General features: G+C 36.8%; 1 protein-coding gene across 3 annotated transcripts in view; it reads left to right on the top strand.

Moving 5' to 3' along the window:
- Positions 1 to 14741, top strand: part of GRM5 (glutamate metabotropic receptor 5) — a 241976-nt gene that overhangs the window by 183103 nt on the left and 44132 nt on the right. For all 3 annotated transcript variants that reach the window (XM_058825063.1, XM_058825060.1, XM_058825061.1), the window contains 2 exons: positions 8634 to 8880; positions 14557 to 14725. In XM_058825063.1, the coding sequence (XP_058681046.1) occupies positions 8634 to 8880; positions 14557 to 14725 (416 nt within the window). The remainder of the gene's footprint in view (positions 1 to 8633; positions 8881 to 14556; positions 14726 to 14741) is intronic.

Here is a 14741-nt window from a genome sequence, read left to right as displayed (position 1 = left end):
TGGGGTTGGTTTCACCTCTGGCACCAGTCAGAGATTTTTTTAATATCTAAGACCATAATTCAAAGAAGTTAATAAATAGTTGTGATCCAGATGAGTAACTCACTCCACTCAGTGGCCAGGTTCAGGTCTCAAAAGGCTAATCTAATCGCTTGGTATTGATTGCCTTTAGACCTTTGAAGATGAGACGTTTATGCGATTGCTTTCTTTTAGACAGAATTCCTAGTACCTTTTCATCCCGGTGAGGGTGTTTTAAAAAATGCATCTTAACACCAAGCAGAAGCAAAACCCAACATAATTATGTGGTGAAACTCTGGCTCAATAGACAGTACTGGAAAAAGGCAAGTCCTCAAAGACACAGAAGCAGAAGCATATTTATTACATTTACCAATCTTTTAAATTATTTATTTTGCCTGCACTGTTAAGTGATATTATTTTTCCCATGCTGTGCAAAAGCCAGAGGCATGGATGGAACAGCATAATTTATGGTGATACTCAAACACAGAGCAATACCAGAATACACATCCCAAGTATCTGTGATCTAAGTCATAGACGATAAAGAGTAAATAAATAGAGGCTGATGCTGTTGAATTATCTTACTTTGATTGGCAGAGACTACAGACTTAAGAAAAAAATAGCAGTTTCATGTAAATGAACAGTGAGAAAAGAATCTGGAGGAAGGTGATAGGTCACTCATGCAGGTACTTACAGCAGGATCCTGACATTAAATACTTCTGTTCAAAGCAGTGAAGTTGAAAACAAAGGGAAACTATGGAGGCTGGGTCATCACAGAAAAAGGTCAGCCACAAACAAGACATAGAGGGCACTGAAAGTGAGGAAAGCAGCTTATGTCTGCCATGGCTGGGAGCAAGGACGCAGAGACAGGGTTTATAGGGAAGAAGAACACACAGTGATGTACAGGTGTCCTGGTTACAGCTCCCAGGAAAAGGAGATTGGCAGTGATTTGCAGAGCTTTCTGAGTGCATCATAGAAAGGTGTAAAAATCCCAAAATCCATTCATGAATTAACCATGTGTCTTCTCTGAGATAAAAGTGCTTTTTCCGAGGGTGTAAAATTTCTTATAAAAGAAGGATGACCAATGTATCTCCAAGCAATTTAGAAGAGGATTAAGAAGAAATGAGTTTATTTGCAGAAAGGGAGATTAGGGAAATTTGGGATAAATATGAGAAAAGTTTTTCTGCTACAGGTACAAATGTGCACATAAAATGAAAGTGCAAAAAATATCTACCTGTTTGCTGAATCTCATTCACTTACAGCCATTTTTAATGAGTACAAAGGAACACACAGAAAGTCCATGGTTTCAGATGAACAGAAATTTGGTTTAACAAATGTCCCTTTTGGGTTTCCAGATAGAATGAAGGAATAAAACATGACTGTCTAGTCTTTTGCACTGCAACATGCAAATCTATTGATTAAATGTAGGCTCTAATGCCAAAATTGGTTTAATCAAAACTCAGCCAACAAAACATAAGTGCTGTCAGAATGGAAAGGTATTTTCCATATTTTAAGGAATGTGTCACATTTAAACATCACATTCCTCAGGCTCAGCATTCCTATACTTTTATTTTTAGACAGCAAATAAAAGTAGAGCAAAGGTAAAATTAATTTCTGTTTTTTAAACAGTGAATTGGAAAGCATTTTAATTCTCCTGAATAAATCCTGTGTGTCATTGAGTTTGATATTCATGCTTGGGCACTGGCAAGACTAATTATGTTCCAGCCCTCATTTTTATGCCCCACATTTCAGACCTGGAACTCAAACACGGTTATTACTACTTTTACAGTGATGCTGGGTCAGATCCAGAAATTTCCAAAGGCAAATCAACTGTAAGGCATAAGTCCAGATCTGAATTTTCTAGCAGCCTGATATAATCTGAGCCAGGAGCCCACACAGACGTGTTGCTATTTTTTTTTTGATTCAGAGAAAGAAGCAGTGTGACACTAAAAACTGTTATATGCTCTGGTTTATATTTTTAAAGCCTTTTTGATATTAATTAATCCTGAATTTAACACAACAATAACTCGAACACTTTAATATCTTGAATCTTCTCATTGTTGTTAAAGAATTCATCAAGCTTCTCCAAAGTCTGACTACAAAACTACATTTGTTTTTCCTTCCCTTTATGTTCCCTGATTTCTTCCTTCAATATATTAGATGTATGTGATGATACTCTTGACATGACCTCCTTATATTGCAATTCCTTTTCCAACTGCCTTTCTGAGCCTTTCTGGATCATGTCTCTCTAGCCTTAAAAATTAATTTATAACTACATTTATTCAGATTATATACATTTTATATTGGATGTTTCAATTTGCCATTCTTTTCTCTCAGCAGCTCCACTTTCTATATAGATTAAAATAATTCATATAGGCATGTTTGCAAGTACAGAGAGTTTTATGCCACTATTTAATGTACTTTTGTACCTGTAGCAGTTGAGCTTTGTCGCAATTTGTGACCAAAGAAACTGAATTGTGTAGAGAAATAATAGCACTGTTAAGAAAATTATATGGAGAAATAGGTATCTACTTACCTTCTCCTAGGACTACCTGTGGCTGATACTCTTTTTTGCTGATCATACTGCACTTGACAAGAGAAGCCAGACTGCCACTGTCTTGTGGGCACCCAGGGCTGAAGGTCCAGCTCTCAGCAGATTTGTGAGTGCTCTGAGATAGCAGCTGCTGTGCAGGTTTAAATAGATGTAAAACACCAAAGTCAGATAAGTACTCTGAAAAAAGCTTTTTAAAGTCACCTCTGGATTTCAATACATTGACTTTGGTCTCTCAGTCATTCTGAACATTTTGGTGCTACCCAGCATGTAAAATGTAACTGCGCTGATACTGGCTTTCATTTAGGAAGAGTGAGTTAGAATTGGTCAAAAGCATTGGGTGAGGGAATTACACTGGAAAGTACTTCCTTGTCAAATTTCAAAAATGTTCCCTAGCAGCATTAAAATGGGTCATTTCTTTGTTTTCTTATCTCAGTAACACTGAAAAGCTTTGATTCAAGCTTTTAATTTACCTTCACATTGTTTCACTTTTATGCTATGTATTTTGCCTCAGCATCAAAATTACATTTCCCAGGGAAAAAGGATATTTGAACTGCATGAAATTTCCCACAGAGCAAAAAAATGCCTCTTTTCTTCACTCCAAGAGCCTGTAATAAATTAAAATAGGAAAAAAATAAACTACTGCAATTGATTTTTTAGTAGAAAAATACACCCAGAACCTTACAAATTATACAGAACTGAAAGTTACTTTATCATTTCACATCGCTTTGCTAGAAAGCTCTGATAATAGACTCTGGAAAAGGTTCCAAAATCAGGTATTTTCCTATATCTTTAAACAAAGGACAATTTAACTAGATATGAACAATATGGTTCTTGTGTACAACTTTTCCTCTGTTTTACAAGACACAACACATTTCTTCAGCGCAAGTTTCTGGGATGACTGACTTGGTGGCATGTCATCCAGAGCATACAGATCCAGGGAAAGTTCCACGTGCTCCCAAGGAGCACAACAGGCATAACATGGACTGCTGACAGAGATAAGAAGACACGCACTAGATCCTGCAGAAGACAGACACTACCATGGTTTTTTTTTGAAAGATTACTGTTGTCCTGATTTTTCTTAAGAAATTCACTAAAGCAAAGGAAAGAAAATAAAGGAAAACACATTGGTTGATGGACTTCAAGTACAGTGAGCAGAATGTGAAATTGGGACACATTTGCCAGCAAAACTAAAACTCATCTCTGTCAGCCTCTTGTCCCTCAAAACAAAACTTATCACAAAGAATCGCTGAATATTTTAATGGCATATTTATGGAAATTGTGTAGAAACTAAATTGTGATATAATCATGGAGAAATGTTATGAAATATTTGGAGGCTGTAAGATATGCCTGTGGTTTTCACCGTAATGCCTCTTATGACTTTGTAATAAACAACATTTTGATCACTGAGAATTTTTAAATTATTATTATTAATAATAATAATAGTAATAATAACTAACAATTTCCCTTCATTTCAGTGCTAAACTCATGGCAAAGCAAGCAAATTGCTCTGCACTTTGAAAAAAAATATTCTCCCATATTGTGTCTTATATTTTGTTCTCCTCTTTCTCCTCAGGGAATTAAATAAGGGGTTGAGGGATTGCCTGGAATGTAAACTATTTTCACTCTTCCTTTTACCCTTTATTAATTCTTTAAAATGCAAAGTATTGTCATCTTTGGAAAAGTTAAAAAGCACAAATAACATATTAACCACAGTAATTTTGCATTCTTCAACATCCTTGCTTGATGAGGCTTTGTGGTATAACAAGCTGGCAAGCAAAAAAAAATAGTATTTCATCTTTCTTGAGAGTAAAAAACTGGGAAAAAAAAGAGGAATGAAGTTTTACATCAAAAATATGTAAAATGATGAAATCTATTAAAGAATGCTTATTTCATGCTCAGTACTAGAAGCAGTAGCCACATTTCAGAATTTGCTTCAAAGATGTAGGTTTGGTTTGTTTTGTTTTTCGATATTTGAAAGAAGGGGATCATTCCTAGAAGAACTATTTTATTAGTCTCTGGTAGCCAGGACCACCAGTTCTGGGAGCTGCTGGAGTAGCTCAGGAGCCTGGGAAGCAGTCCAGAGCTGGCTCACCATGCACAGGGACTAACAGCATCCATAAGTGCTTTCTTGGATCATTGCCCATAAGTACACTAATTGTTTCTAAATAGATCCAAGAAATGAACCGTTGCTAGTTGGAATCACTTTCTCAGTGAAAGAACATGTTTCTTTTTCATCATCTACATATTTGTGTGCTTTGGAGACTTGACAACAGAAAAGAACAAATTTGGATGAGGAGTTTAGTGCTGGGCCCTCTCCATATAGTTAATCATACAATAGAATCATGGAATATAACGGCTTGGACTGGAAAGGAAAGACCATAAAGATCAAGTAGTTTTAGTTCCCCTGCCATGGGCAGGGACATTTTCCACTAGACCAAAGCCCTATCCAGCCTGGCTTGAACACTTCCGAGGATGGAGCATTCACAGCTAAACTGGGCAACTTTCTCCCATGACCTTCAATTTCTTCCTCTAAACCTGACCTCTTTCCATTTAAAGCCATTCCCCTTTGTCCTATCAACTATGTGACCTTTTAAAAACTTCAGCATAGATTCATAAATAGGTTGATATATTCCAAACACTGTCATTCCCATTAAATTCATGCGTGCCACCTTTCCTTGTCATGACCTTGTGTCAGGAAAGGTTCTTGACTGAAGACAGCACTCATGGATGAGTGATAAGGGCAAGAACATGTGCTAGAGCTCCAGCAGTAGCAATATGCAAGAACTCTTGAGTGAATAATGTGTTTAAGGCTACCTAAAGTATAATTGTTGCAGAGACAGATTTAAAATATTTTTACTTTTTTTTGTTTTTATTGTTAAGAGGCTACCTTTTAGCTTGTGTGTTTGACCTTCCCTTAAAACCACTGCTAGGGTTACTGGGGTAAGGGTTACTTATATGCTTCAAGTCTGGCATGTCAAAATACTTTGTAAAATGGATGGAAAGTAACTTTTAGATTTGGTTTTGATTGGGTTTTTTTAATGCTGGCATTTTTAAAGGCTTTATTATAATATACTAAAAAAGTGAAAAAAATTATTTTGTCTTAGTTTTTGTGATATTCCCTTAAATACAGAATCTTGTGGTACTATAAACTGACCTTGGCAGGTGGAATTTGTCCCTATATGGCCAAGTGAAGCAATGAACTTCTCAGGTGAATGTGTTCTGCAGCTGCAAGAAGTATATTAAAATTCTCACAGCAGCTAAACCCCTCACAATTCCATTGACAATTGCCAGCAGCTTCTAGGAAGAGCTAAGCAGCCTCATTATAAATCATCAGGTGAACGGAATGAGGTTCAGTGTTTAAAGAAAATCAGAATAATAATTTCATAAAATTGAAGCACAAAGCCCAGTGGAGAGCAAGAATTAAGAAGCAAGTTATTAGATTTTTAAGCAATCATATGCAATAAAGCAGCTGAAATATTGTTTTATGATAAATAATATTGCCAATGCAAATTTGATTCATTCTAATGGCTACTGTAATTAACTGCATGGTGTGTAAGGTGCTAATTTTGTGGATGAATAATTGGTTAAAACAAGTTTTATGTATTGCAGTGTAATATGCTTGTCCAATTTTCCACTTAATTTCAATTAATATGGGTTTTACATGTACTCCACTGTTGCAGTTTTTATGCCTATTATTTTTAATTAGGGAAAAGAAATACCTTGGTAGAACAGAACAAATGAGCAGCACTGTGTGTTTTTCCAAGTTTATTTTTTTCATTAACATACTTCAAGTTGGTATTGTTTAGCGTTCCAAAATGTTAATAATCACTGCTCCTGAGGTTGACTGGAAATGGTGGTGCCAGCTTCCACATAAAACAGAGGGGGAAAAGGAATCTTTCAGTTCTTTCATTTACTTTCTGACCTCTACACAATGTTTTTCAGTTCTAACTATGTGTTTTATTACCCTTCCTGGTGTTTCCAGTGCTGCAATAGATTTTAGTGATTAGAACTATGGGATGATGTCATTGTTCACCACTGAAAAGGTGTGCTTGTATGCAGTCACAGCTGCTTTACGGCAGGATTGATCACCAGCTGGAGATTCTTACCCTTTTCCAATAAAGGTGCCTACCCATCAGAATGGGTTCTTGTCTTCTGGATGGATGTTGTTAAACTAGATGAAGGCCACCCTGAGAGTCATAGATTAGCCTTCATTTCTTTGAAGAAAAATATTGTCTGTGCCTCAATCTTCTCATGGCATAAAATACGTCTCAGACTGTGCTGCCTCTGCAGCTCAGATGGGCAGGTGTGAGCACCACCCCTGCCCCTCACTAATGCCTCTGTGGCAGGCATACTCTCATGGAGTGGACAGGTTATTTACACTCCTTTTACTCTGGGCTGCCCACACAAGGGACCCCCTAGCTCCTAGGGTCACCACTTGGTTGATAAAAGCAGAGCAAATGTTCTAATAGAGCTTTTTGTTTGTTCTGTCTCCAGAGACAAATGTTTCTAGGTGTCAGATAAATATCCAGCACCATTGATGCAGTTGTTTTATCTCTGACTCTTCTCACTTCCCCAGTATTAAAGATCTTGTGGCCAGAGTGCAGCTGGAAAGAAAATCTCCAACCCACCCTTCCTTAGTTTGCCTGGTGCTGTCAACAGAGGAAATCTGTGTTAGTAATAACAGTGTGATATAAAAAATAAAGATATTCAAGGTGCTGTTGAATTTCTTTTCTCTGTGCATTTTACAGAAGCATATATAGAGAATAGAAATGCAAACGTCATGTTTTGAAAGCCAAAAAAAAAGTAATTTTCACCAATTCTGGCTAAACAGAGTCATTGCCTAACCCACACTGTCAAACCCTTCACAGATATTTTAATGTGTTCATCTGTATTGCATTGTTATCCTCACTGGGTAAAGAGAGAAGAGCAAGAAACGTAGAAGAAATATTGGGGGGAACTTTTGGTACAAAAAAGGGATGGTGCCTAGGTCATTCTGTTTGCACAGGATTAGCTCCATGTCTCTGAAACAAAAGTGTTTTCATGGAATTATAGAATGGCTTGGAAGAGACCTTAAAGATAATGTAGTTCCAATTCCTCTGCCATGAGCAAGAACACCTTCCACCAAACCAGGCTGCTGAGAGCCCCCACCCAACCTGGCCTTGAACTCTGCCACAGATGGGGCATTGGCAACTTCTCTGGGCAACAGAGTTCACTGATTTTCCACAAGTGGAACTTTTTTATAAGGTTTCTAGGGAATAAACCTCTTATTAGCATTTACACTTCAACTAATATTTCTGAAGGTTTGAAGAAATTTCTGCAGGTGGAGAGAAGTTCCTGGGTTCCCTAATATATTATGTTATAGTGTCCAAGGTGCATGCTTTAAAAATACACATGAAAGAGCAGTACTTTAAAATCAACACAGGTGAGGTTGTTAGCGTTCAGAAACACATAATCACGGGGGATTATATGCAATGCTTTTTATTAAGAGCTCTGGGAATCAGGGTATATTCAACCCAAATCTGACTCCGACCATACATCCGAAATGATCATGTTTTATACTCTATTGTTACATAACTTTCATGTTAATTATTAAACTTATATTGTTCTATTGTATACATAAATTTAGCCCCTCTCTGAATTTCCAACATAGTTTCTCACTATTCTTCTTATGGTTATATAATAATTAAATTTAATTATTAAACAATCATCACATCTAACAATTATATTATTTATCATACTGCTTACGCAGGTGCAGTTGATCTGGGAAAGCACAAAGCCTAACATTTTAGATTCTATCTTTAACTTTTTCCAGGGTTCCACTATCAAGGTGAGCTGATGAGCTGTAGAGAGAAATATATCTGAATAATACAATATTTAAAGAAAACCTCTACTTTCCTTTCTTCATTTTTATTCTAACATGGTCAGCATGTGTACCAATAAAAACATCTTTTATGAGCTATTTAAGACATTTAAAATACCTTTCCCACTGTTAACAATTAAGCCACCAGCAGACGTCTGAAGATCTGGCTGTATCCCATCACTAAACCCTCTGCTTGCTCTCTGACAGGCCAGATGACTCTGAGGACCCAGCATGTTCAGGACTCCAAGATGGGCTTTGTAATCAATGCAATATACTCCATGGCCTATGGGCTCCACAACATGCAGCTGTCCTTGTGCCCAGGCTACGTGGGCCTCTGTGATGCCATGAAGCCCATAGATGGTCGGAAACTCCTGGAATCCCTCATGAAGACTAACTTTACCGGGGTCTCTGGGGACATGATCTTGTTTGATGAGAATGGCGACTCACCAGGAAGGTAACAGCATTTGTAAAACTGTTTAATAGCAGAGATGATAACAGCACATAGTAGGTATGTGCAGAATTTGCAACAGAGCTAAAGTCTTATACTCCTAGTTCTACATTTCCTGATTACTGCGCTTATTTTGCAAAAATAGAGAGGGTTTTTTTAATGTGCATTTTTTATGGCATTTCAAGTTAGAGATGTGGACTTTCAGGTGCAAAAGCTTCCTGCATTAATTTGCATTTTTGTCTGTACCATTTAAAAGTATTATTACTGAAAACAAATTATCAGACCTTTATGTTTGTAGACTATGATGTCCACCACACCCTGTTTCTCTCTTTATGTGGGACTTTAAGTGTATGTGTTTGGTTGACCTATAAACAATCATAGCAAACTTAGTTCTTCCATTAAGAAAGCTAAAACAATATCAGTAATATTATACTGACACATCTGGGATTTTTTTTAAATCAGAATTGTTAAAAAACCTGCTTACATATATTCCAAATGAAATCTTTCCACTTGCATAACACACTAAGCTATCAATCCATACTGTGCTGCTCTAAGACAAATTGAATTTAAACAAAGCTTATTTTGTTGGCAGCATGCATAAATATGTATACATACATCTACGAAATATAAGACAAATTTCTCTACGACACATCCATCCATAGAAATGCACATTGGAAACAGTCTTGAAGTGGGGATTTTTCTGTATTTCTGCCTACTGAATTTTCAGAGGAAGAACAGCAATTATGATATTATCCAAAGTATATGTATTTCCTATATTTTGATGTATTTTCTGTCTTGTTCACTGCTTTTGTTCTGGTATTGTTTGAGATAACCCATTATGTCCACATTATTGGAAGGTTTTAAACATCATTGTTATGGTTCCATATAAACATATTATTAGAGGGAAAATTTTTATACTATATACTCATTTAAATTTTGTCCCCTCCCACTAATGTGAACAAAAAGAAAATCAATAACTTCCTAGTAGAAATGGGTTGGAAAATTTAAACTCATTGGTCAAAATATTTTGACATTTCCAAAAATTTCTGCAATTTCAAACCTGATTTTTTTCTTCATTCTATTTGCAAACCTGTAAATTCAGCATTCTCTCCAAAAGCAGGCAGGACATCCACCTACACAGCAGTCTGTGTCTGTTTCTGGAGACACAAATTTTCAAATTCTTCCGAATCAAACTTTAAGGAAGGGCACTGTGAGCTAGTAGAACTCAAGCACAAACTGGCAGAAACCTAGGAAAATTTCAGATGGAAATTTATTTTCAGAGCATTTTTAGCATGAGCAAGGCTGTCTTCTGCTAAATGTTTCTATTTTTACAAATAGCTGAATTTTGAAGAAAGGTGTTAAGTCTGAATTTTTCTGGCCAAATTATTTTTAAAAGACATCTCAGACTTCTTTAAAAGGATTTCTTTTTCGTTTAAAGGTGGTCAGATGCAGTGGACTGTATCCTAGCCCATTCCAATCAGTTTCTTGTATAAAAATGACTGTGATTAGTGAGTGATGTGTGACCTGCCAAAAATAAATATGTGACTTGACAACATCAATAACAATATCTAAATATTGCAAAGAGATCTTTTGCTTTTCTTTTCCTCATGTTTTCAGTCTTAACAAGAATAATTTAGCACCATTTGTTGCAATGAATTTAATTGAATACGTTGGATATTTTTAAATTCTAAGAAAGATGATGAGGAAATTATATCACGTGAAGTCATTTGCTCAGTCACAATTCGACATAAGTATTTCCCTGAAGAGCATGGGGACACCATATGGAATGTGTACCTCATAATAACCCAACTTTAAGAAGGTCCAGCTTCCCTGGATTTGTGTGATATTTGTGTCTACCCAAACTAATGAAGTGTGAGTGGTTACAAAGTGGTACCAGAATTTGTTTTCTTTTGAATCAGTTATTTGTCAACAATAGTCACATCATTAAATCCAGTCTATGTGCTTAAGTCAGACAACATTGAGTCAAAATGTACTCTTTCATGATTAAGAAGATTTTATAGGAAGCTCCATTTCTAATTTCCAAGTTTTGAGTAGTATATAGTCTTTTAGGCATTGTCAAACACTATTTGCAAGAGCTTGGAGATGGTGCAGTCGTACTGGAACAACTCATCTGCCCTGTTCCCTTGCACTGATAACTCCGTCTTCACTTTGTAAAACAGGAATTTAAATCCTCGCAGCTGTACTGTGGTGGTGGTGTTAAGCAGGAAATCAGAACATAAAAAGCCTTTCTGACCTAGATAACTCAGGATTTTAATGTATAGAAAAAAGGTTTTGATATTATATAACAGATGATTAATCCTACAAGATGCTTTGAATCCTGACCCTATTTCAAAGTCCTTTATGTGTATGCTGAGTTTTAAGGAGTCTAGTGTAGGGCCTGTTTTATGTGAGTCAGGAGACATGGAAATAAAAACAAAGAGTATGGAAGCCATGATTCCTCAGGAAGATAACAATTATCTTTAAATACTATCAAAACTCTAAAGAAGAAATTGAGGAGGGAAGAACAGGCATGAAGAAAACAAGATGTTGCTGTTTTGACTGTGCTACCAGCAGAACGTGTATTCCTAGCAACATCATGGCACTTCTGTTTTGAAACAAGTATTTTGCACAGTGATTAGAGCACTGCTGGAAATGTGCTATTGTACCATCTGGTCTCTCCTATGCTAAAGTGACAAACTGTCCCTGTATTTTCTCAAGGAACCTCCAGGGAACCAGTGACTCATGAGCCTTCACTGTAGCAATGGGCTTACTGAATCTGGCTATTTCTACCCATCCATCAATACTGCTCTCCACAGAGAAGAGAGACAAGACTTATTAAGGCAATACTATATTAAATTTGTTAGGTTCCTTTCCAGTATTCCCCTTGTGATGGAACTACTACTGGAGAGGATCATTGGCTTAGTTTCTGTGGCCTGTCAAACACTGGCAGCACTTTTGTTAGCGTGTCCATGAAACCCTAAACCGACAGCTTTAACAAAGTTACACTCATGGGAGTGTTGAGTGTCTGACATTGTTGAATAATGGCTCTACTGCGGCTTCTGTGCTAACTTTTTGATTAGTCTGTTTAATCCTTGACAAACTGTTACTATGGCTGTGAACCTCCGACAAGATTTAGTTTATAACCATGTGCACAAGTCTGTTTCTTTGGGTTTGTGCTTGTGTTATCTGGATTCAATTATTGTGTGTCAGTCTGGCATTCATATCTCCAACTTTGAGATCATTGTTGAAGCTGTGGACATTTCCTTCTATATGCAATATGGAAAGTGAAATATTTCAAAATGTGGAAGTATAACAAATTTTTCATTCCACATGTGCTTATTTCTTCTTCTTTGTAAAGATTCAAGAACTATATAATGTGTGACATATCACATTGTCCATTCAGTCAGACTCCACTTTCATTTCCTTTTAGAGGCTGCTTACAGTCCTGATCCTGCCCTGCATGTGATTTTGGCACTGAGTCCCTGCTGTACCATAGTTTCCCCACTGTGACAGAATTTTTTATGATGCAAAGCATCTTGAGATCAATAGATGGACAATATTATAAAACAGTTTTCCTGGGGGTTTTTTTTGGTTTTTTTTTTACATCAAGACAGGAAAAATACTGATGTTAGATACAGTATGGCTACTGCTTGTCCATCTTAAAAGTGTTTCCTCAAAATTTCCTTAAAAGAGAGATATCAATGTATCTGTCATGGTTTAATCCCAGCCAGAAACCAAGTACCTTGTAGAGGCTTCCTCAGTCCTGCAGCAATAGAATCAGGGAGAGAACTGAAAGAGCAAGAGCTAGAAAACTCATGGGTTGAGATAAAGACAGTTTAACAAGAAAATCAAAAGCCATCAACACAAGCAAAGCAAACCAAACCAAGAAATTCTTTCATTTCTTCCTAGGTAGGCAGGTGTTCATCCATCTCTAAGAGAACAGGCCCAATAATGCATAATGGTGACTTGGGAAGACAAATGCCATAGCTTCAAACATCCCCTCCTTCCTCCTTCTTCCCCCTACTTTATATATTGATATACTGAATACTCCTTGAGTCACTTGGGGTCAGCTGAGTCTCCTCTCAACTTCCCATTAATTCCCAACCTCCTTGCCAACTTGACAGTGCAAAAAGGCCTCGGCTCTGTATAAATCCTGCTCAGCAATAACAAAAACATCTCTATATTATAAAATGTTTTCAGCATAAATCCAAAACACAAACCTATACCAGACACTGTTAAGAAGAAAATTACTCCATCTAAACCCAGCAGGGTATCTTACTAGAGAGATTGTTTGATTTAATGAGAAGGTTATTTTCCTAGTTTGTACACTGAACTTCATAAATTATACTCTTACAATACCACTCTTAATGCAACCCTGTCTATATGCTTTGCCTTCAGCACTAATTTGGTGCTGACTGACAGGAAAAAGATGTCTTCTTGTTTATGAGACAGCTTTTTAAAGTCAAGAGTGTCATAACCTTCTTGGTCTACATTGTTTTCTTGTTTGCCTTCAGTAAATTTCATATTGCTTAGACATATTAATTCTAACTCCATTAAACAAGAGGCAAAGAAAAACATGGAACAATTTCTTCAGGAGCTGCCCAACTTTTCAAACACGCCTTATAAAATAGTGCTAAAAGAACAGGAGGCCTGTATGGCAGAAAGGTGGGCTGGTGTTCAGCTGTAGGAGAAAGTGAGTCCTACATGGCTCCACAGACTTTCTGCAGGAGTGTGGGAACTGAAGAGAAAGTAGGAGGAAGAGGAACATGAAACTGAAAACTCTGGCGAGCTCTATCTTTGACCCAAAAGCAGCCTAGGACTGAGTCATGAGTACTTTTTCTCTTCCGCACCATATTTTACAAGGAATGGAATGTCTTTCAATCACCAAGGAATTACATAAAAATCATTATATAGATTGGAAAGATCAGCATTTAATGATGCAATGTTGGAGAAGAGAAAGGGGAAAGATAAAAAAAAAAAGGAAGGGTTCCTGGACTCTGCGCCTCGAGAGTGATGTCTGATTCCTTTCTGGGTGCCACACCAAATTTCATCTTGCAGTCTTAGAGCACAGGAACTTTCCTTTGACCACCCAGAGGTTGCTTCTACCTCACTTTGAGAGTTTATCTATCATCTTCCTCCCTCAGGAGATGAAGAAGCACATGCAGACAGTGAGAAGGACATAGTGTTAAGAATTAGCTTTATAGGTTTAGATTACTCAACATCTGCTATAGAGGGAACTGGGGCTCCATATGCTATTGGCTTCCAGGGCTGAAAAGTAACTTTTAGATTAGCAGATTTAATTCTCTTTGACTCATTTCATTGTTTCCTTCAAATAAATAGTCATTCTCAGAAACACAGTCAATCCCAGAGTGTTCAGGGAACATTTTATTGTGATGGAAAAAAACCCCAAAAACTCCCAGAAATAAACCCAAAACAAAACTTAATAAAAAGCAAACAAAGAAAACATTCCAGCCCCACAACTTAACACACAAAGGAAAAGCAAGATTATGATATCACAGAAACTATTGTGAGATACTCAAGGGTATTGTACTCATAATTCTTTAAATTTTTTCTTCTTCATTTCAACATGCTTGATTTTTGACTGTATGGTATTCCTTTAATTTGAAATATTTCATGTTGTTCTCCTCAACTCAGCTATGTCTCTCCTTTCTGTTTCCAAAGATATGAAATCATGAATTTTAAACAAATGGGGAAGGACTACTTTGATTATATCAATGTTGGCAGCTGGGACAATGGTGAGCTGAAAATGGACGATGATGAAATATGGTCAGAGAAAAGTAATATCATCAGATCTGTGTGCAGTGAACCCTGTGAAAAAGGCCAGATAAAGGTAAATATTTTCTTCA

This window comes from Ammospiza caudacuta, chromosome 2 (genome assembly GCF_027887145.1).
Source record: "Ammospiza caudacuta isolate bAmmCau1 chromosome 2, bAmmCau1.pri, whole genome shotgun sequence".
Lineage (NCBI taxonomy): Eukaryota > Metazoa > Chordata > Aves > Passeriformes > Passerellidae > Ammospiza > Ammospiza caudacuta.
Note: the sequence above shows the minus strand (reverse complement) of the source record. Positions and strands in the feature narration are given on the sequence as shown.